Here is a 21,741-nt window from a genome sequence, read left to right as displayed (position 1 = left end):
GTCTCACCAATTAGGGTAAGAGGAAGCTGTCTGAGCCCACCTGGCCCACAGGAGACACAAATGAGAGAGAGGAGAATGAAGGGGATTAGAACGAAGCACAGAAGGGGACTTCCCTGGCAGTCCAGTGGTTAGGACTCTGCACTTCCACTACTGGGGGCCCGGGTTCGATCCCTGGTTGGGGAACTAAGATCCCACAAGCCACGTGGTGTGGCCAAAAAATAAACTGTAACAAAATTAACTCTAAACAGACTGCAGTAGGGCTTCCCTGGTGGCGCAGTGGTTAAGAATCTGCCTGCTAATGCAGGGGACACGGGTTCAAGCCCTGGTCCGGGAAGATCTCACATGCCGCGGAGCAACTAAGCCCGTGCGCCACAACTACAGAGCCTGCGCTCTAGAGCCCGCGAGCCACAACTACTGAAGCCTGCGTGCCTAGAGCCCGTGCTCCACAACAAGAGAAACCACCACAATGAGAAGCCCGCACACTGCAATGAAGAGTAGCCCCCGCTCGTTACAACTGGAGAAAGCCCGCGCGCAGCAACGAAGACCCAATGCAGCCAAAAATAAATAAATAAAATAAACATATATATATATATATATATATATATATATTTTTTTTTTTTTTTTGGCGGTACGCGGGCCTCTCACTGTTGTGGCCTCTCTCGTTGTGGAGCACAGGCTCCGGACGCGCAGGCTCAGCGGCCATGGCTCACGGGCCCAGCCGCTCCGCGGCATGTGGGATCTTCCCGGACCGGGGCACGAACCTGTGTCCCCCGCATCGGCAGGCGGACTCCCAACCACTGCGCCACCAGGGAAGCCCAAAATAAATAAAATTTAATAAAATAAATAGACTGCAATAAGTTAAACTATATTAAAAAAAAAAAGCACAAAGAGGGAGAGAGGGAGAGAGAGGAGAGAGGGAGAGAATGAACAAAGAAAGGTGAATATCTCTGTGCTGTGGGCTCCATGCTGGCTGCCCCGGAGGTAAGCGCCTGCTGGGGCTGAAGCTTGGCTCCTGGCTCACCCTGAAACCTCACTGTGCCCTAAAAATGAACAATTGAATAAGTTTCTTTCTCAATTCATTTCAGGATAAAGTCTTCTAAACAATACGTTCAGAGTTTGGGAACTTTTGGGGGGGCGGAGAACAGCAGGATCCCCTCAGTCACTGCAGAAGGGGCTTGGCACTGGGCGGGAAGCCTTTGAGATGAGCTCCTGGAAGCCCACGGCTTGGACACTGGCTGAGCAGACAGCCTCAGGGGCCAAAACCCCTGCCCCAGACATGCCCACCCATCTCCTGTCCTGCCCAATAGCACCCCCACCTCCCTCCGTCTCCTGCAGCAAGCAGGGGCAGGGCCCTGGGTCCTTGGCCAAGGCCAGATGCCAGGGCACAGCCTACTGGGCAGAGGTACCACTGAGAGAGGGGCTCCCCCAAGATGGCTTGCCTGGATATACTTCCTGAAGTAGACCCCATGGGACCCTGTGCAGCCTGCCTCTCTGCCCGGCAGCACGGCCCCAAAGAGAGCCACCCCCTGCCCCCGCCAGCTCCCAGCAGCCTAGCCCAGACTCCGGTGTCAGCCAGATGTGCCAGGGCAGGTTGAATGAGGAGCGCTTGTTTCCTCTGCTTTGCCAACCTGGTGCCAACCTTGGCTATCTCCGTGCAGATTCAGTACTGGAAGAAGCAGAGAGGCCGTTTGGTCTTTACTCAGTGCAGGGAAGTCCCATTCCTGGACTTTCCGAGTTCCTTAAATCCTCAAGAAACAGAGGCCTCACCACCTCACAAGGGCTCCCGTGTTTTGGCTATGCAGCTCTCACAATAAAAGCCACCATTTTCTGCAATTTCTTATGGACCAGGCACTGTGTCAACCTTACATACTTTATTTCACAGTGGCTCCGTGAAGTAGGTACTATTATCACCATCCCCATTTTGCAGAGGTGGAAACTGAGGTTTAGAGCCATTATGCATCTTGCCTAAAATCACATTTTGTGTGTGTGTGTGTATATATATATATATATATATATATTTTTTTTTTCCTACCTCTGTCTGATGAAAGGGCCTAGAAACAGTGACACCTCAATAGCAATGAGCACATCCAGTGCCCAGATCTTAGTTTCTAAACACCACCCTTCAGTAAAAGGAACCATGCTCCTTAGAGAAATGGCTGATTCTGGTGCTGAGAAAGGGAAAATACAACATGAACCTGGAGCATCGTGTGCCAGAAAGTAAGGAAATGCTCAAAAAGAAAAAAAAAGGATGGGGGATATCACAGACACAGGAGCTAATCTGACAGAGTTCCCAATGGCCAAAGCTGGAACAATCTGAACAATAAAATAAATAACTTAGTATTGAATTATAACCCAAAGAATAAAATAGATAAAGGCATGGGTCCACGCTGATAGAAATAAATGGGGGGAGGGGGAGGTGGGAGGAGGAAAAATCTTCCTAACAGAAGAATTCAAAATAATATATGTAGATATAGCTTCCAGGAGGTGGAGTATGGCTTCCCCCCAACTTGAGTGTGGGCTCCACTTGCTTCAAATAACAGACTGTGAAAAGGAGAAAATAGTTACTTCACAGTGGAAAAGGCTGGCAGACACCAAACTCAACCATGTAATCAAGGTTAACACAACCAGTAATAAGTCATGGGGACATGATGTGCCTCCTGGGATGATGTGACAAGAAGGGCACTTCACCTCTGTGGTCTTCTTTCCCCAAACCCACAGCTCCTGCCCAGTCACGAGCATCACACAAACCCAAACAGAGGGACAGTCTAACAAGATACTGACCAGAACTCCTCAAAATTGTCAAGGTCATGACAAACAAGGAAAGACTAAGAAACGGTCACAGACTAGAGGTGTCTAAGGAGACGTGACAACTGCATGCAATGTGGGAACATGGACTGGCTCGTGGAACAAAAAAAAAGGACATTAGTGGGAAAATCTGGTGAAATCGGAAGAAAATCTAGAGTTCAGTTAATAGTCATGTACCAGCGTTGGTTTCTTAGTTTTGACAACTGTTCCATGGTCATGTAAGATGTTACCATTAGGGGAAACTGCATAAGGGGTATACAGAACTCTCTGTATAATCCTGCAACGTTTCTGTAAACCTAAAATTATTCCAAAGTAAAAGCTATATTTTAAAAACTCATACGGGGGGGCTTCCCTGGTGGCGCAGTGGTTAAGAATCCGCCTGCCAAGGCAGGGGACACGGGTTCAAGCCCTGGTCCAGGAAGATCCCACATGCCGCAGAGCAACTAAGTCCGTGCGCCGCAGCTACTGAGCCTGCGCTCTAGAGCCTGCGAGCCTCAACTACTGAGCCCACGTGCCACAACTACTGAAGCCCGTGTGCCTAGAGCCCGTGCTCTGCAACAAGAGAAGTCGCCGCAATGAGAAGCCCGCGCACCGCAACAAAGAGTTGCCCCTGCTCACTGCAACTAGAGAAAGCCCACGCGCAGCAACGAAGACCCAATGCAGCCAAAAATAATTAATTAATAAAAAAAAAGTCATACGGGGGACTTCCCTGGCAGTCCAGTGGTTAAGACTCTGCACTCCCAATGTGGCCCAAAAAATAAAAAAATCATACAGGATATAAATGAACCAGCATTCAAATTCAAATATGTCTGTCCCCTTAGCCCATACATTCCACCTTCCCTGCACCATCTCATGTTAGAAAGTCATTCCCAAAGCCTTCTTCATGGGTCTGAGCTTCTTCCCATCTGCCCATGTTTGCCCTCTCGGACCACCCTAACTCATTTGTTTCCTTTGCCCCATGACCTCCTCTTGAGAGATGAAGGATGCTCCTATCCCCTCAGGTGCGTACACATCTCCAAGCTCATTATTCCCAGGTCCTTCCACTCTCTTGGGTGACTTGGGTTTCAGTGAACATTGGCCTCCCTAGCACCTACTCCTCCTTTGCAGCAGCCATCAGATTCCACTTGGGGATCCATTGGGGTTCCAGAGAATATAACCTGGTTCCAGAGATAAAGCACATGACTTAGGCTAGGTCTATTAGCACACACCATTCCTTGGCCACCGTGATCAGCCCAGAGGTAGCAATGTGACCCAAGCAGGTCTAAAACATCCCAGGACTTTGACAGGGAATGCTAGGACAAAGACAATTCTCTTCCTCCATTTTGGATGTAAATGAAGAAGCCCCTGGAAGCCTTAGGATGAAGCCAATTATAGGGAAAACAGTGTAGAGAAATGGAAAAAGCTGGGTTGTCAGTGACATCAATGAGCCACTGGATCAAGCCTTGCCTGAAGCCCATCCTGCCACTACACTTCTCAGTTGGCTGAGAAATGCTCCCCCCCCAAAAGATATCCACATTCTAATCCCTGGAACCTGTGAATGTTATCTTATAGGACAAAGGCAGGGGAGGGGGGTTCTTTGCAGATGGGATTTAAATTAAGGATTATAGGATGGGGAGATTATCTGGGTGTGCCCCAAATGCAACCACATGTATTCTTTTATTTTTTTTTTAATTTATTTATTTTATTTTTGGCTGTGTTGGGTCTTTGCCGCTGCGTACGGGTTTTCTCCAGTTGTGGCGAGCAGGGGCTACTCTTCGTTGCAGTGACCAGGCTTCTCATTGCAGTGGCTTCTCTTGTTGCCAAGCATGGGCTCTAGGCTCATGGGCTTCAGTAGTTGTGGCTTGCAGGCTCTAGAGCGCAGGCTCAGTAGTTGTGGCGCACGGGCTTAGCTGCACGTGGGATCTTCCCGGACCAGGGCTCGAAGCCATGTCCCCTGCATTGGCAGGCGGATTCTTAACCACTGTGCCACCAGGGATGCCCCAACCATATGTATTCTTATAGGAGGGAGGCAGAGGGAGATTAGACAGACACACAAAGAAGGCAATGTGACCGCGGAGGCAGAGAGTAGAGTGATGCGGCCACAAGCCATAGAATGCTGGCAGCCACCAGAAGCTGGAAGAGGCCAGGGAACAATTCTCCCCTAGAGCACATCTCCTCTACAAGACAGAGCACAGCCCGGCCGACACCTGGATTTTGGCTCAATGATACTGATTTCAGACTTCTGGTCAGAATTGCGATGGAATAAATTTCTGTTGTTTTAAGTCATCTAGTTTGTGATAATTTGTTAAAGAAGCTGTAAGAAAAAAATCCAAGAACTAATATATTCTCTTTAATATTTAAGACTGTTTGAATCTGATATTTTGTTAATTGCAGCCCAAAGCAGTCTAACTGATATAGAGCCCCTCTCTCACCCTCCTCTGGTTAAGAGGTAAACTCTACAGAAGGGCCAATGCCCAGTGGGAGGCAGCCAGAGACCCTCCTGATCTTTAGCTGGGGAAATAGGGCTGGGGTGGAGGCAGCACCAAAAGGCTCACAGACTCCAAGCAAAGGCATTATGGGACTTTATTTACAGACAGGTCACAGCAACCAGGGCCCCCACAGGCTCAGGCCAGAAGACTCCAGATATATATACATGTACAGGTCCCAGCACCCAGCAGCACCACAGCCATTGCCAGCCAGGTCCCTGCCAGAGGGACCAAGAGTCAGGCAGTGTCGAGGGCAGGAAAGGGAGAGGGCCCCAGCCCTTGCCAGATATCAGAGGTCACAAGTTGTGGCCCCCAAGCCAGAGGAAGAAACTACCCTCGTCCCTGAATTGTGGACACTGAGTAGTATGACAGGGGAGAGTCCCTCCTGTGTCCAGCCTGTACTCTCAACGCCAGGTCTCGGAACAGAAGTCCCAGTGCCAGCATCTTGGGGCATGGAGACACTGCAGGCCCCCTCCAGGCCTGTCCAGGAGCCGGGTGTGGAGCAGGTGTCCCAGGCCATGGCTGCCCATCACACGGGCTCCCCCAGTTTGCTGGCGGCAGTTGTGATCCGCTTATTTTCCCGGAGGTTTCGGAGGCGGGCACTGAGGCTGCTGATCTCTTCCACGTAGGCCTGGGGCACCCACCCTTTCTCACCATCTGCCAGGCGGACCCCCTCCAGCCAGCCTAAGGGCACATAGGCCAGGAGTTGCATCAGTGGCATCAAAGGAACACCTGGGCTATGTCTGCGAGGAAACACCTAGGCCCTGATACAAGCCTCGTCTGCAGCCCTGGGGCCGAGGTGACATCATCTCAGCATCCCCCAGATCCCGGAAGGAGCATGCCTCTAGCAGACTTGTAGATGAGCTTCTGACCTGTTTTTCCCGACATCCTCTGAGAAGGGATTTCCCACTCTCCCTCATCAGTTACTCTCAATCCTAATCTTTGCAAGCAGGAAGTTCCTCCTCTTGTCTAACTTGATTCTTTTTTTTTTATTTTTTTTTTTTAACTTGATTCTTGAATGCTGTGGTTGACCAACACTTGCATAACCTTTTTCCTGTGCAGTCTTAGCTACCTAGCTACTTCCTGCCACCGAAGCCCCATCAGGGCGGCCTTCCCAGGAGGCCCCTCTCACCATCACTGGTCCGGGTCCTCACTGCCAGGATGTCAGTCTTCTCCAAGGTCAGCTCATCTGGCTGCAGTGCCTTGTATGTCCTGACACACTGAACCTGGGGGCGGTCTGAGAGCCCAAGGGAGAGTGAGGGAGTCCCCAGGGTAGGATGGGGCAGGGGGAGGCAGGGAAAGGCAGCAGGAGCAAATAAGGGCTGGGAGGGTAGTCTCTGCTGCTGCTTTTCCTCTGTCCACCCTGGCCACTCTTTTCTCTGACCCTAAACACAAGTTCTAGGTGAATCCAGTCTCTCCCGGCTTCAATACTGCTTCCGTGCCTGGGCTCTCATCTTCCCAGCCCAATTCAATACTTTGTTCCTAACTTCCTGGTCTAACTGCCCCCAGAAAGCCCCCACAAAACAGTAATGGTCCCTTTGTATGTCCCCTCATGCTACTCTGGTGTTCCCTCCAGTCCCTCCTTCTCAGCTGAGATTCAAGCCACATCACTCCCCTATTTATAATCCTCCAGGGCTTCCCGCTCCTCTTAGAATAAAATCCAAAGTCCTCCCCACAGCCTACAAAGCCCTACACAGCCTGGTGTGGCCCCCCTTGCTAACCTCCTCACCTCCCTCATCTTCCCCTCTCTCCTTCGCTCACGAAGCTCAGTCACACTTGTCACCCTGCTGTCCCTCAAACACTCTAGGCTCCCTCCTCCTTCAGGGCCTTTGCACTGGCTGTTCCGCCTTCCAGGAATGATTTTCCCCAGATCTTTTCATGGCTGCCCCTCCCCATCCTTCAGGGGCCTTCCCTGACCACCTCTTTGGAGTGGGAAGTTTACCCTCCAACCCAAACAGGACCTCTAGCTCAAGTCAGAGAATCAGCTCCAGTCCAGGCCCTCAGCTGCGTCTACCAAACTAGGTGGGCTGGGAGTATCGGGAAAACCACAGGCCTTGGGGCTAGACCAGCTTATTGGCTGTATGACCTTGCAGGTTACCTAACATTCCTGGGCCTCAGTTTTCTCAGATAGGAAAAATGAATAGGATTTTTGACTAATGACTAATAGGATCGTCATGAGGATTAAATAAAATAAAGGCACATACAAAGCCCCTAGCACCCTGGCACATGGAAGGTACTGGGTGGAAATGAGTTCCCTACCTTCCCCTTCATTAGCTTAGCCTTAACACCCTCTCTCAGAAACCTTCCAAAGCTACCTGGTACCCACTACACCAAGATGCTCTCTGATTGGGCTGCACCCTAGCTTACCAGCCTCATTTCATACCCAGAAGCCTCTGGCTCAACAGAGCAGATCCCTCATCCTACCACCCCCACCCCCATGCCCCAGCCACTCTGGTTTCCGTCCTCTTTGCAACTGATGCAACGCTAGAGACAGACCTGGGTTCCAGTCCCAGCTCTGCCACTTACTAGCTGAACTTGGACAAGTCACTTTACCTTTCTGAATCTGTTTTCTAACTTGTAAAATGGGGACGAAATGGGAGGATGTAAAAGGCTATGTCATCTCCAGGGTGCTACCTGTGCACGTGGAGGTTGGTCTGTCCTATGTCAAGCCTACCCATCCTTCAAGCTTTCACAGAGCTGCCCCTGCCTGCCCCAGGCCAGTTGATCTCTCTTCGCACTAGCCCCGCTGGCAACAGGACACCCGGGGCTGGAGGAGAGGGGAGAGCAATGAGGTACCCAGCCCAGGGAATGTGGCTCCAGTGGGGGTAGGGGGCAGGCTGTTACCTTCCCCCTCGCTGATGACCTCCCTGTCCTCCTGGGGGGTAGAGGGGCACATGGCTGAGATCCATCGCTGCTTCTCACTTCTAGGGAAAGGGGGTCTGAGTTGTCACAACATGCAAAGTGCAGTCTCCCAGGGCCAGGGTGGTGAAACCGGAGCTGGGAGAACTGGATACGATGTCCAGACCTGGGACCCAGAATCAGGTCTTCTCTACCCCAGGGCCCACTCACGGCCCTGTTCCCAAGCCGGTGCCCACCCAGCTCTGAGCATAAGAACAGAACAGGTGCAGGACACCCTGGATGCCAGCTCTGCCCATGTCCAGCCTTATGCCACCATCCTGAAGCCAGAGATAAAGGCCTTGTGCCTGCCGGGGGGTCCTCTCCCCACACCCAAGCCCACTCACTCTGTCCGGGCCCTCAGCAGGAACTGGTGCTTCGTGTGCTGCCCATGGAGGAGCTGAAGGAGGAACACGTGGCCAGGGATGCCCTGGAGCTTCAGGCTCAGGTCCTTCACCTGCAGCTCAGCCATCCTGGCGTGGACGAAGACGGCGAATTTCCCCAGCCTGCAGGACCAGAGGAGGCGAGGTCAGCCTGGCCCCCACCCTCAGGACGAGGTGAGTTCTGATTGCAAGAGAGGAGAAGGGGTCACCTGTCCCTCTAGGACCCTCCTCAAAGAAACCTGGCTGCACAGGATACCGCTTCCCTGGCAGCCAGCAAAGTCCCTAAAAGGAACGGGGGCTGCATTCGTGCCGGCTCACTGACAGAGGTGGAAGGTGATGGAGACCAGTCCCTGGTCCCCAGGCACACTCTCCACTTCTCTCTGAACCTCTTCCTGGAGGCTCTGCTCCGAAGAACCAACTGGGCAGCTCCCATGATGAGATCTATGGACTGTTTCGTGTCTGACTCTCTAACTGGTAGAGAAGCTGAACTTTGTCTCGTTTGCCGCTGTATCCCAGCGCCCAACACTGCCAGGCCCACTGTTTGGGTCTGATAAACCCTTGTGGGAAGGATGCGTGGGTGGGTGGGTCAAGGATGTTCCATAAATTCCTTCATCTCAACCCATCTAAACAAAACCAGTATCTCCTACCCTAAACCAGGTCCCTTCACTGTTCCCCATTCCAGTGAAAGACGCCACCAAGTTGCCCAAAAGGAGACTCAGTCCTCATTCTCACCTCTTTCCTCCCGCTCCCCCGACACCCAACCAGTAGCTGTGTCCTATCTGTCTATCTCCTTATTGTCCCCAGAATCCAGTTATCCCCAAGCCCATTACCACTTCTGGAGCATTTACTCTCATTTGGGCAGTTACAAGAGCTTCTGGTCTCTGCCCTTCCAGCCCATTCTCCAAATTGGCCTGGAGTAAATATCACGCCTCTGCTTAACTCCCCATGTTCCCTACTGCCTTCAGAAAGTCTAGCCTCCCTGCCATGACTTTCAACATCCCAACTTCCTTCTCCTGCCCTTCCCCTCTATAAATCCAGCCATACTAGGCTTCATCGTCTCCCAAACATACTCTGCTCTTGTACCCTTCTGTGACTTGGCTATATCCCCCCAAATTCCTCTACCTGAAAAACTCCTACTTATCCTTCAAAACCCAACTCAGATGTTCCTTCCTCTGTGAAACTTTACTGATTCTCATCCCACACCAGGGGATACTACAGTATACTACCCCCTTCCATCAAAACCCTGAACAGGTGGTTATCAGGATGTATTTTCACTGGTCTGAGAGCTCCTACACACTTTGGAGGGCCCAGTATAGAATAGGGATTCAGTGATGCGTCATTGAATGAATGAGTAAATCAGCAATGAACTCTTTTCACGGCATAGGATGTCCATCCTTTTCATGGCATAAGATGTCCCATCCAGCCTTAAGGCTTACATCATTCCAGAAGTCTCTCCCTCATCCCAAACTTATAATAATCAAGGCTAATACTGAGTGAATGTTCATTATGTACCAGGCACTCTGCTAAACTCTTCACATATTATCACATTGAATCTCCCTTCTCTTTTACATATGGAAGACAGGATAGTACAATAGTTAAGAGCCTGCGATCTGGCATCAGACAGACCTGGCCTCCTCCTGGCTCCTGCACTTACTAGCTCTATGATCTTGAGAAAAACAAGGGAGACTACTTCTCAGGAAGATGATTAGAGGATTAAAGGGAACAATCCACACCGCATGCCTGGAACAGAATACACGCTCAGTAAATGTTGATTAGTATCATTATGACTCAGGGGAGACTGGGACTCTAGGGTTGTGCTTTTAATCTCTGCTCCAATTAGCTTAAGCTCAGAGCAGCTTCAAAGTTCTTGGCACACAGTTCAGCCCTTGATTCTCAGGTCCAGAAGATGGACTTGCCCTGGCTCTGCCTTTCCTAGGGGAACCTCCAAGGCTCAGGGAGCCCTGGGAGCACAGCCTGTCAGATGGACTGATTGTGAGCCCGTTGGCGGGGAAGAAGAGAGCTCCACTCTCACCTACACCCACCCCCGCCCCAACTCACTCCTTCCTCCGGGAGAGCAGCAGGCAGTCGTTGAAGAGGTGCAGGTAGACCGCCTTGCTGGACAGCTTCAGCTTGGAAGGGGGTGCTGCGGGCAGCGGGGCCAGCTCCACCAGCTCCCCGTGCCGAACCAGCCAGCGGGCCTGCGAGATCAGCGGGAAGATCTGGGAGGAGAGAGAAGGCAAGCGGGAGCCCAGGTCAGGCCGGGGGCAGTGGGGCAGAGAGCACAGGGCAGGGGATGGGAGGGTTGGACAGTGATGAACTGGCTTGCAGCCCCCAGGGAAGGAGGAGACAGGGCTGCCCCTTCGCGTGCCCCATCCTATCGGCTGAGGTCACGCACCTTGCCCTCAAAGTGGATCTTCTTGCTCAGGTGGATGAGCTCCTCCGTCCTCTTCATGGACTGCACACTGGCATTGCACTCTTGCACCAGCTGGGGAGACCAGAGGTGGGTCACCTGCAGCGCCCCCTACCCCGGCTCCCACAGCCCAGCCTCAGGCTCCCACCTGGGGACCAGAGACTCTGAAGGCTGGGGCTCCTTTAGAGGCACACAGGGATTCCGGGGAGGCCCTTGGAAGCCAGACATCCCCCGCCCTGCCGAGCTCACCTCCTTGAGTGCGTTGAAGGCCCTGGTGGCCATGTCTTCGTCTTCTGAACCCTGTGCTGTCCGTTTCAGGATGTTCTGGAGGGTGGGGTCAGCACAGTGAGGCAGGCTGTGACCTCTCCCAGTGACCCTGCCCAGCTGTGGGTGCCCGGAAGGGGCTGCGGAGGGCACAGCAGCATCTCCCCCACCCAGCCCTCCCCACAGCCTGGTGCCCTCTAGGTACCTCCACCAGCATCTTGAGGCGGGTGATCCTCTGAAACGGCAGGATGAGGAAGGAGGTGAGGGGCAGACGCTGGCACACGGGAGACTCCTCCAGGCGAGCCAGGATGCTGGGGAACTTGGGGTTCTCCAGGCTGGAAAATGGGGAGAGGGGAGGGTCTGCGATCACAGGTGACCCTGAACTTCTGGATCCACGACTCCAGCCACCCCCTTTGTCCTTGAGGTGCGTTCTCAGGAGAGAGCCCTTCTCAGGTACCCTTCCCCTCCCAGGTCACCCAGTCCTCTGCACCTACTGCTGCCTGAGACTCCCCTATCCTCCCCCACCTCCCCTTTCAGAGCCCCCAGCCCTACAGCAGCCGCTGGTAGGTGCGCTCCTGATAGGCCTGGTTGGTGACATAGGGCAGGTAGACGCGGCGGAAGGCCGGACAGTGGTGCAACACAATATCGCACACGCTGAAGCGCAGGACATCGGCCTCCAACCGCTGCTCCAGGTCCTGTAGGAACCTGAAAGGTCAGAGAGGGGTCAGGGCCAGCACCAGGATGAGACCCCAGATATGGGAGCCCAGGCTCGGTCCCTGACTCCGGGCGAGGCCAGACCACTCCCTCACCTCTCGCTGGTGCTCTTGACCTCGGGCAGTTTGGAGAACAGCCACTGCTTGTCCTGCACCCCCAGGCACTCACTCAGCTCGGCCGAGCCTAAGAAGTGGCCCACGGCCACCGACAGGCTGTGGATGTATGAGGCCTCGGACGTAATCAGCTCAAATTTGGCCTGAGTGAGGGCGGACGCAGGATTGAAAAGGCGGAACCAGCCCACGCTGAATGCGACCGCTTCGCCCACCACGCACACCCCAAGCCCTGGACACCACCTCCTCAGACGTAGCTGCACTCCTGTGTCGCCTCCCCTTCTAGCCTCACCCAGGATCTGGCGCCAGATGGGGTTCGGAGACACGCCTCCTGCTTCTTGCGATTGTCCAAACCCTACTGCAGCCCTGGTTTGCGCCCCTAGCTCCGCCCATCCAGCCGGGCCCTAGTCTTCTGATGGCCCTGCCCCTCCCTGGTGCGCCCTCCCATTAGCCCCGCCCTCCCTCCGACCCCGCCCCTGCTCTTCTCGCTAGGTCCTGCGCGCACCTTGCGTTTTGCGCTCTGCATGGCTCCCCCATCCCAGTCCCCGCTTTCAGTGTTCTCTGTCATAAGGCCCAGCCAGATTCCGCCCTTCCTCTGGCCCTGCCCTATCCTAGGCCTTGCCCCGTTGACACCGCCCCTCCATCGAGCTTCCCCACTCGCCTTTGACTCCAGGGCTCCTGCGTCCTCGCTTGCATCCAGCCTCACCTTGTCGTGTTCTAGACCCATCTTCCCCATTGACAGCCCCTCTTTTGTGGCCCCTCTTTCCCCGCTGGATCCCATGCCCACCTACTGCAGTTTGTAGTCCCGCTGGCCGGGTACCCCTGCGGCCCGCGTCGCCGCAGAGTCCGCGGACCACCTACTCCTGACCCCGCCCCTTATGTTGCCCCGGCCTCTTTGGGCCCCAGGACCGCCTCCCACGGCTGGCAGTCCCGCCGGCCCCGCCCGCCGGGTCCCGGCGCCCACCTCCTGCAGTTTACAGTCGCGCAGGCTCAGCGTAGCCAGGACGCCGCTGCCGCGCACGTCGGGGATGTCTTGCCACAGCGAGAAGGTGGAGCCTCGCGCCGAGCGCTGCGCCCGGAAGGAGCTGCTCGGGGAGAGGTTGGCGCGCGGCGGCCCGGGCCCCTCCTCCGCGCCCTCGGCCTCGTCCCCCGGACCCTCCTCCTCGCGCTGCTGCCGCCGCAGTTCGCGGGCGCTGGCCACGTCGCTATATTCCTGGTAGAGGACCGCTGGGCGGGGAGAGGGGCGGGGGAGGGCCGTGGGGCGCCCGCCAGACCTGCCCGGCCCTTCCCAGGCTCCCCCGAGGGCCCGCCTCGCTTAACCAGCCTTTCCGATGGTTCGGATAGCGGGACTCAGTGAATTCATTAATTCACTCACTCATTCCACGAACACTACTTGAGCACCAATTGCGTGCTAGCCCCTGTGCTGGATACTGAGAGTTCAATTCTCTCCCTCTCACAAGAGCCCTACCTCTCAACTCTCCAAACCCCAGTTTCCCAGTACACCAAAGCCCCCAGACCCTTCCTCGGTGACCCCCTCCCACGTACAGTTAAGGAGGAACCGTGACTGGCGCCGCTCGCTGGCGCTTCTGGAACCCGGAGCCGGCTCTTCCTGCGCATCTAGCCTAAGAAAGGGAGTGTCAGGGCCCTTCTTCACCTGTACCCCGCCTCGGACCCAAGGCCGCAGTGGGAGGTGGTACCTGGGCTCGGGCCAGCTGCCGTGGCCCCCGCTCAGGTCAACAAGAGCCGGCATCGCCATAGCGTCCACCCGCATCTCTACACAGCGCGACTCTCTTCCAGACGCTTTCCCTGGAGGGGGCAAGAGCTGAGGGAGGGTGGCCCCAAGAGTGGCGCTGGGCACCGGGGCACCACCACACTCCAGTTGACCAGGCCCCAGTCTCAGGTATCCAGTGAGCATGAGCTGTGCCCCACCCCGCGTCTGGCTCTTGGGCTGTTCTTAGGGCCCAGGGGAGGAGGCTGTACCTTCCCGGGCAGCAGCTCCAGGGCCTGACCCTGGGGTCAGTGCCCTGGCTGCCGAATTCCGTCCCAGGCGCAGGGAAGAGTGCAACCGGGTCATCAGCTCAGAGGCTGAGAAGCGCCTCCGCTCAGGCCCCTCGAGGCCCACTCGGGTGGGCCCAGGCAGCTCCAGCGGCCTAGGCTCTGCTGTGCTCAGGGCCTGTTCTGTCGCCTGGCTTGGCTCTAGGAAGACAGCATGGGCCTCAGGGCTGCCAAGGGCCTCTTCTTGCTGGTACACCCGCATCTTGCGCCCTGCAGGGGGAGGTGGGGTGAGAGAGAATAGGCTGGCACCCACTGGGGTCTCTCCTCTCCTCCCTGCCACCGCTCTGTGGCCCTGAGCATCAGCGGGATGTGCCTATGAGAAAGGCCAATGTTTTTGCCGGGTACTTTCCCCAGAGTAATGGGATCAACAAGAGGGGCAGAGAGGAAGCAAAGTGCCTGACTGCAGTCGGCAACGGGTGGGCAAAGGACCAGGGAAGCCAGGCCAGCCACTCACTGTGTAACCTCGGACAAGTCACTTGCCTCCCCTGAGCCCCAGTTCCCTTATCACTAAAATCTATCACTTGTCCCACCTATTTGGGGAATTTGGGGGCTTACGGGTCCTAAAAGAGCCACCCAACCTCTTCCTCGTCCTCCCCACCAGGCCACCACCCCCCCACCCTGAGTGACTCACAGGCTGACTTCTTCTCCGAGCCGTGGCTGGCCCGGCGCTGTGGCTGTAGGTGCTGGGAACTCCAGGGTCCCTCCAGAGCTGGGGACTGGGCACTAGGACAGTGTGGCCAGCTGCCAGCCCTGCTGGGCCGCATTCCCCCACCGGTAGAGATCTCGGTGTCTGGGCCTCCTGGGGATGGTGGCCATAGCAGCCCTTGGAGAGGAGCAGGGGTCCCCAGAGACCAGCGGCTGCCAGGTGCCTGCAGCTCCTCTGGAGCGACGGGGAAGAGATCCAGACACACAGGGCTCGGGGGCTGCAGGGTGGGCAACTCCGCAAAGGACAGACTCTCCTGCTGGCACACAGCTACTGGGCGGTGGGCAGTGCCAGGTGGCCCAGCCAGATGGGACTGGGGGGCGGGAGGTGGCCCACAGTCCATTCCTCCTTTGCTCTGCCACCCACCTGGGCCTGCAGGGGAGAAGGCATCAGAGCGAGACACAGGACAGCAGGGCTGGCCAGTAAGCACCATGTCCTGGAGACCTGGACAAAGCCTTGTGTACACACATCTGTACAAGCACACACACACCTTATTATATAGTAATAGCTGATGCTTACTTGGCACTTACTGAATGACAGGCCAAGTACTTTACACATCTTATTTCATTTAATCCTCACAACAACCCCGAGTTGATACTATTATTAGCCCCTTTTTATAGGTGACGAAAGTGAGGCACAGAAGTTGTTATTTGGTAAATAATGGAGCCAGGATTCAAACCCAGGCAGTCTAGCTTCTGAGTCTGTGCTTTTAGGCACCTTGCACAGTTCCTAACTCTCACTGACATGCAATCAGACATACAGATACACACATTGTCACACAAACCCATGTCTGTTCCATGCACATCCGCACACATTTTCTTCCAAGTATACACATTGGCATACATACTTGCACAGATACTCAGACATTTCTAATTCGCAGGCTCACACACATTTTTATACAAGTACATATATTCACTCAGACTTTCACAAACACATGATGACCCATCAGATATTTCCATATCCACTCAAGTTTTCTCACACTCCTGTTCCATTCACACTCACACACCATGATGCAGATACAAACACACAGGCCCAGAAATCCTTGCTTTGGTGTTACCCAACCTCCCCTCCCGCGCCCAGAGTTGTAGCCTTTAGCGCTGAGTGGTGCCCACACCCATGCCAAGCTGGCTGGGAGGGTCACACACTGGCAGGCGGGCCACCACGCAGATCAGACTGGGCCCTCCCAAGAGACGGGCAGGGAAGTGCCCCAGCCCCTCAGCTTGGGGTGAGGGAGGGGTTCTTCCCTACCCCAGCTCCCCGCCCCAGGATCGGGCCAGGCTGAATGGGTCCTCTCTGGGCAGGACGTCGTCCCGAGGCAGGCTGCCGGAGCCTCAGGACAGGTCTACTGATCAAGGGGTCTGAGCCCCCCAGCCCTTGCCCCGTGGCCCTTTGCCGGCTGCCCTCCTGCAGCCCCTCACCTCTCCAGCCAAGGCCCACAGCTGATGTCGCTCGGCTGCTCCGGCAGGGGAAGCCCTCTCTCTGCCCAGCTGGCTGGGGGAGATCCCACCCAGACAAAGAGTTTGATTCATCAAACCCTGTGGTAAGGCAAGCGGGTAGGGAGGGAGGGAACAGGCAGCGGGCTGGGCGGGGGCCTACCCTAGCCTGGCCTCGCTGTGGGCAGGCTGGGCAGCGAGGACCCCCCCAGAGGCCCCTTCAGGCCAAAGGGGCAGTGCCCAGCCTCGCAGGGCCAGGAGACCCAGGAGACAGAGACTGAGAGACCGAGGGACTGAGACCTGGAAAACTGAGACCCTTTAGACAGCAACCCAGAAACCAAGACCCCAAAGCACTCAAAACCAGAAAACCACAGACGCTGAGACATTCAGGGACCCAGAGATGGAGACACAGAGACAGAGACACTGAAAATTTCAGACAGACCAGATATTCAGAGACAGATGTGAAGCCCGGAAAAACTCGGGGAGACACATGGGCAAATGTTTCATGCCCCGCAGGATTGCCAGTCTCGTGGGGAAGCCAGAAATGAAAACAGTTACAATCCAGGTTGGCAAGAGCCAACCCAGAGGAACCGTCAGATTAGGGTGCTGGGCTCCGCTCAACCCGGGCATTCCAGGAAGGCATCCTGGAGGAAGTGAGAGTGAACTGTTCTGGCTGAAATACCCAAGGACCCAGGTCCACAGAGATAGGGAGAAAGCCTCAGCCTGAGAGAAACAGTGACAGTGTCAGTGACCCTGGGAGAGAGGGAAAGAGGGGAGGACCCAGTGGAGGACAGCTGGATCTGTGACTGGGTCCCACTCTCTGCAGTCCCTCAACCTGCTTCCCCTGCTTTCTCATCCCCTGCCTGGAGTACAGGTAGGGTGGCTGCTCCTGAGGGACAGTTACTCCTCCAGACCCTCCCCACAGGGAGCAAGTCTCTTCTTATCTGGTAAATGGGACAGTCATGCTTCAAAACGCTAATAGGAGAATTAAGAATAATTTAGGGGGCGCTTCCCTGGTGGCGCAGTGGTTGAGAGTCCGCCTGCCGATGCAGGGGACGCGGGTTCATGCCCCGGTCCGGGAGCATCCAACGTGCCTCAGAGCGGCTGGGCCCGTGAGCCATGGCCGCTGAGCCTGCGCGTCTGGAGCCTGTGCTCAGCAACGGGAGAGGCCACGACAGTGAGAGGCCCGCGTACCGCAAAAAAAAGAATAATGCAGGGGGACTTCCCTGGCAGTCCAATGGTTAAGACTCCTCGCTCCCAATGCAGGGGGGCACAGGTTCAATCCCTGGTCGGGGAACTAAGATCCTGCATGCCTCACGGCGCAGCAAAAAAAAAAAAAAAAAAAAAGAATAATGCATATGAAGCACCTATCACACAGTGGGAGCTTTGCAGTTGACAGTCATTCTTCTGAGTGTTATTAGTCTTTCTCTAGTCAGATGGATGGCTTCAGCCATCACAGAATTAGGGAAACTGAGGCAGTGAGGGTGAGACACACCCCATTTTGTAGGAGCATGTGGCAGGAGACACAGGGGACCACTGCCCACCAGACAGGTTTCTTTCTCTGCTGGAATCAGAAGTCCTTAACACAGAAGTCCCACTTGCTTCTGTGGGTACACATGTGCAAGAATACACACTCTGCTCCCTTGTATTCTGGGTGATTCTCTCCACTTGGGTTCTAGAAGCCCCTAGAGGGCAGGGAGGAACCCCCTGCCCTTGTCAGTTGCAGGGACAAATGAGCAAAACATGGAACCCTTGGGGCAGGAGCACCCCCAATTTTTTTTTTTTTTTCCGGTACGCAGGCCTTTCACTGTTGTGGCCTGTCCCGTTGCGGAGCACAGGCTCCGGACGCGCAGGCTCAGCGGCCATGGCTCACGGGCCCAGCCGCTCTGCGGCATGTGGGGATCTTCCCGGACCGGGGCATGAACCTGTGTCCCCCGCATTGGCAGGCAGACTCTCAACCACTGCGCCACCAGGGAAGCCCGCACCCCCAATTTTTAAAAAAATTTCTTTTTTTGGCCATGCCACGCGGCATGCGAGATCTTAGTTCCCTGACCAGGGATCGAACCTGTGCCCCCTGTCATGGAAGCGCAGAGTCCTAACCACTGGACCACCAGGGAATTCCAAGGAGCACCCCCTATTAAAGCCTCAGAGGAGAAGGCTGAGTAAATGGAGGGGGCGTGTAAGGCTTCCTCAGGGGCCACAAGGCTGGAGGCAGGTCCCTAGGGAGGAAGTCAGGAGTGGGTCAGCCTCCACCTCCGTCCAGGCCAAGGGACAATGAGAATGACCCATCTAGCCAGGATGCCAGCCCTGTGGCCTTCCATGGATGTTGTCCACTCAGCCTCAATGCTGGGGACCAAGGAGGGGCAGAACTATGTTCATAGTGTTTATAGCTTATCCCTGCTAGAAGAAGAAAAAAAAAAAAACCTCAGGAAGAGACTGGCCCCAGGTAACAGAGGGACATTACCTGCCCAAGACATTGTCACGGGATACTCTAGTGCCCACTAGGCAAGGGTCATTCTGGAACCCACAGGGGAAAACCCCTGCCAACGTTCAAGGCCCTGCGTTGACACTGGCCTTAGGCAAATCATAGCCTGGGCCTGGGCCTGAGTGTGCCCATCTGTAGAGCAGCCCCTAGGGCCCCTCTCAGCCACCCCACCTAGGAAACTTTGGTCATCGTGAGTATCTCTGCAGGCTGAGAAGGATGGGCAGGGCCAGAAAGTGTCCCATCCAGTGGGCACTGCTAATCACATGGACAATGGGCCCACTTGGTAAGGCTGGCAGGGAAGGTCCCTGGACACTACTATGGTCCGGAGAAAGCATCTCTGACCTCCTGTGCCCAGCTTTTCCCTTCCCCCTCCCTGGTGCCCCCTGCCCTGCTGCCTGAGGAGTAGGGCCCTGCCAGGGCCCCTCTTCTCCTTAAGGGACAAGGCCAAGTGGGAGGTCATGACTGGAAAGGGAATCCAGGCCAAGCAGGCTGTGGAGCCCCAAGAGGCCTTAAGTGTGTGGGAGCCAGGATCAGAGGCCAGGCAGGCTGCACAAAGGACTCGCTTGGGAAGACTGGCGGGAGGAGGAAGGGGTTGCTGGCAGCCAGGTGGGGCCCTACCTCAGCCAGGGAGCTCCGTCCAGCCTCCAGCACGGTCCAGGGCTCCAGGACACCCTGAGAGCTCTGGGGATGCAGCCGGGTCCTCAGGGGGCGATGTCAGCATGGCCCCTGAGCCAGGCAATGCAAGCTCCCGGGTATTGTGTGGGGCAGGGAGAAGGGGAGGCAAGGGCGGAGGGAACCTCGCGGGCGGGCAGGCGGCTGTCTCAACGTGCCTGCTCCCCGCCCCCCTTTCCCAGAACCGGTTTGGCCAGTCTGAGGTACAAGAGGGGGGCTGGAACAATGGGAGTCCTATGCCCAGGAGAGGCTCTGAAGGACCCCAAACCGACATCCTAAAGATGGGGGAGGCACTGCTTTTCCTCCCAGGGGACAGACAGGTCACCCCTCTTCTGGAGCTTCCCAAATGTGAGATGTGCTCAGGGGGCTTCTTGGGGCTGGGGAGCATCCTGGGAGTTTTGCAGAGAAACTCCCAAGCCTTGGTCCCCTCAGGGATCCTGAGAACTCTGCAGTGTGTTGATCCTCTCTGAGCCTGCTACAGCATCTATAAAGGGATCACTCATCTCTATGGTTGGGAGACGGAAATCGTGAAAACCAGTGATGTGACACACCTGGCACCATCCTGGCCATCCTCCCAGCATCACAGCTCCTCATGAATGATCTGTCCTCCCCTGCTACCTGTAATGACCCACCCTCACCATCTCCAACAGCCTCCTCCACCAGACTTCCCAGGCTCTAGTCCACACTGAATGAGCCCTCAAAAAACCAATTCAATGTCCCGAATGGATAAAGAAGATGTGGCACATATATACAATGGAATATTACTCAGCCATAAAAGGAAACGAAATTGAGTTATTTGTAGTGAGGTGGATGGACTTAGAGTCTGTCATACAGAGTGAAGTAAGTCAGAAAGAGAAAAATAAATACCGTATGCTAACACATATATATGGAATCTAAAAAAAAAAGAGGTTCTGAAAAACCTAGGGGCAGGTCAGGAATAAAGACGCAGATGTAGAGAATGGACTTGAGGACACGGGAAGGGGGAAGGGTAAACTGGGACGAAGTGAGAGCGGCATGGACATATATACACTACCAAATGTAAAATTGCTAGTGGGAAGCAGCCACATAGCACAGGGAGATCAGCTCTGTGCTTTGTGACCACCTAGAGGGGTGGGATAGGGAGGGTGGGAGGGAGACGCAAGAGGGAGGGGATAGGGGATATATGTATACATATAGATGATTCACTTTGTGATACAGCAGAAACTAACACACCATTGTAATGCAATTATACTCCAATAAAGATGTTAAAAAAAAATTCAAATAGCCCAGTGGTATGCAATCTTTGCATGCCTTCTTTTTTTTTTTTTTGGCCACGCAGTGAGCCTTGTGGAATCTTAGTTCCCCAACCAGTAATTGAACCCCCCGCCCTGGCAGTGAAAGCGCCGGAGTCCTAATGGACCACAGGGAATCCCCTTCGCATGCCATTTATTTGAGCAATTGGTAATTGCCAGACACTTAATATGAAGATGTATACAAATACTAATACTCACGTTGCTTAACAACTCTTATTGTACACTCACTGTGTGCCAGGCACTGTTCTGAGCACTTCACATAAATAATCATTTAATATCCACCACAACCCAGACAGATACTGTTACTGCTCCTACTTACCAGATGAGGACATGAGACTTGTACATGTTAAGTACATTATCCCATTTAAATCTCTCATCAGTTCTATGAAGTCCCTACCTTACAAATGATGAAATTGAACTTGCCCAAGGTCACACAGCAAATAAAAGTCAGAATTCATATTCAGACCCAGGTCTGTGACTCCACCACCAATCTGTGCCCTTAACTACTGCCCAGTACTGTCTCACCAGGCTTTGCGGAGGATCTGGTGAAAAGTGTGTGGAAGTCCATTGGGAGGTGTCTCAGCTGACCTAACTATAGACACTTTCATTACTATTGACACACTACAGGTCTTGATGAGCATACAGGGCAGGAGGTCCACGCCCAGACCCTAATGAGCTCTCCCTTACCAACTGCTGACCATTCAGTTCAGAGAGGTTAGGTCCCTTCACTCCTTCATATCCACTTCGCCCCCCAGAGCACAGTCACATAATGAGGAGACACTGCACAGAGTGGTTGGGGACCAGATGTCCATGGAGAGGTGGCACGCTGGGGCGCAGAGAGGATTATTGTCAGCGTTGCACATAGAGCAGGACACTGGAAACATGAAGAGGGAGGCAATGCAGGACTAGGGGTCTTCAGAGAACCCCAGCCCTCTCATCCCAACTCCAGGGCCGACCTTGGGGCCGCTGGCCAGGGTACTGCCCAGACCCCTAGCTGGAAGCAGAGGACCCCAAAGGAGGGAGGATCCTGGGGGAACTAGGGTCTTGGAAGGGCA

General features: G+C 54.8%; 1 protein-coding gene across 1 annotated transcript; it reads right to left on the bottom strand.

The window, feature by feature from the left end:
- Positions 1 to 5,366: 5,366 nt before the first annotated feature.
- On the bottom strand, positions 5,367 to 15,180 carry ARHGEF19 (Rho guanine nucleotide exchange factor 19). The gene is made up of 15 exons (XM_082678833.1): positions 14,733 to 15,180; positions 14,027 to 14,311; positions 13,744 to 13,852; positions 13,592 to 13,668; positions 13,011 to 13,273; positions 12,032 to 12,192; positions 11,775 to 11,927; positions 11,428 to 11,557; positions 11,208 to 11,282; positions 10,944 to 11,033; positions 10,607 to 10,767; positions 8,513 to 8,671; positions 8,115 to 8,194; positions 6,403 to 6,507; positions 5,367 to 5,954 (listed from the first exon to the last, which is right to left on the bottom strand). Exons 1-15 carry the CDS (start codon positions 15,145 to 15,147, stop codon positions 5,800 to 5,802), a joined length of 2,418 nt encoding a protein of 805 aa, XP_082534959.1. The 5' UTR covers positions 15,148 to 15,180; the 3' UTR covers positions 5,367 to 5,799.
- Between the last annotated feature and the right edge of the window lie 6,561 nt (positions 15,181 to 21,741).

This window comes from Grampus griseus (assembly GCF_964374135.1).
Source record: "Grampus griseus genome assembly, chromosome: 1".
Classification (NCBI taxonomy): Eukaryota; Metazoa; Chordata; class Mammalia; order Artiodactyla; family Delphinidae; genus Grampus; species Grampus griseus.
Note: the sequence above shows the minus strand (reverse complement) of the source record. Positions and strands in the feature narration are given on the sequence as shown.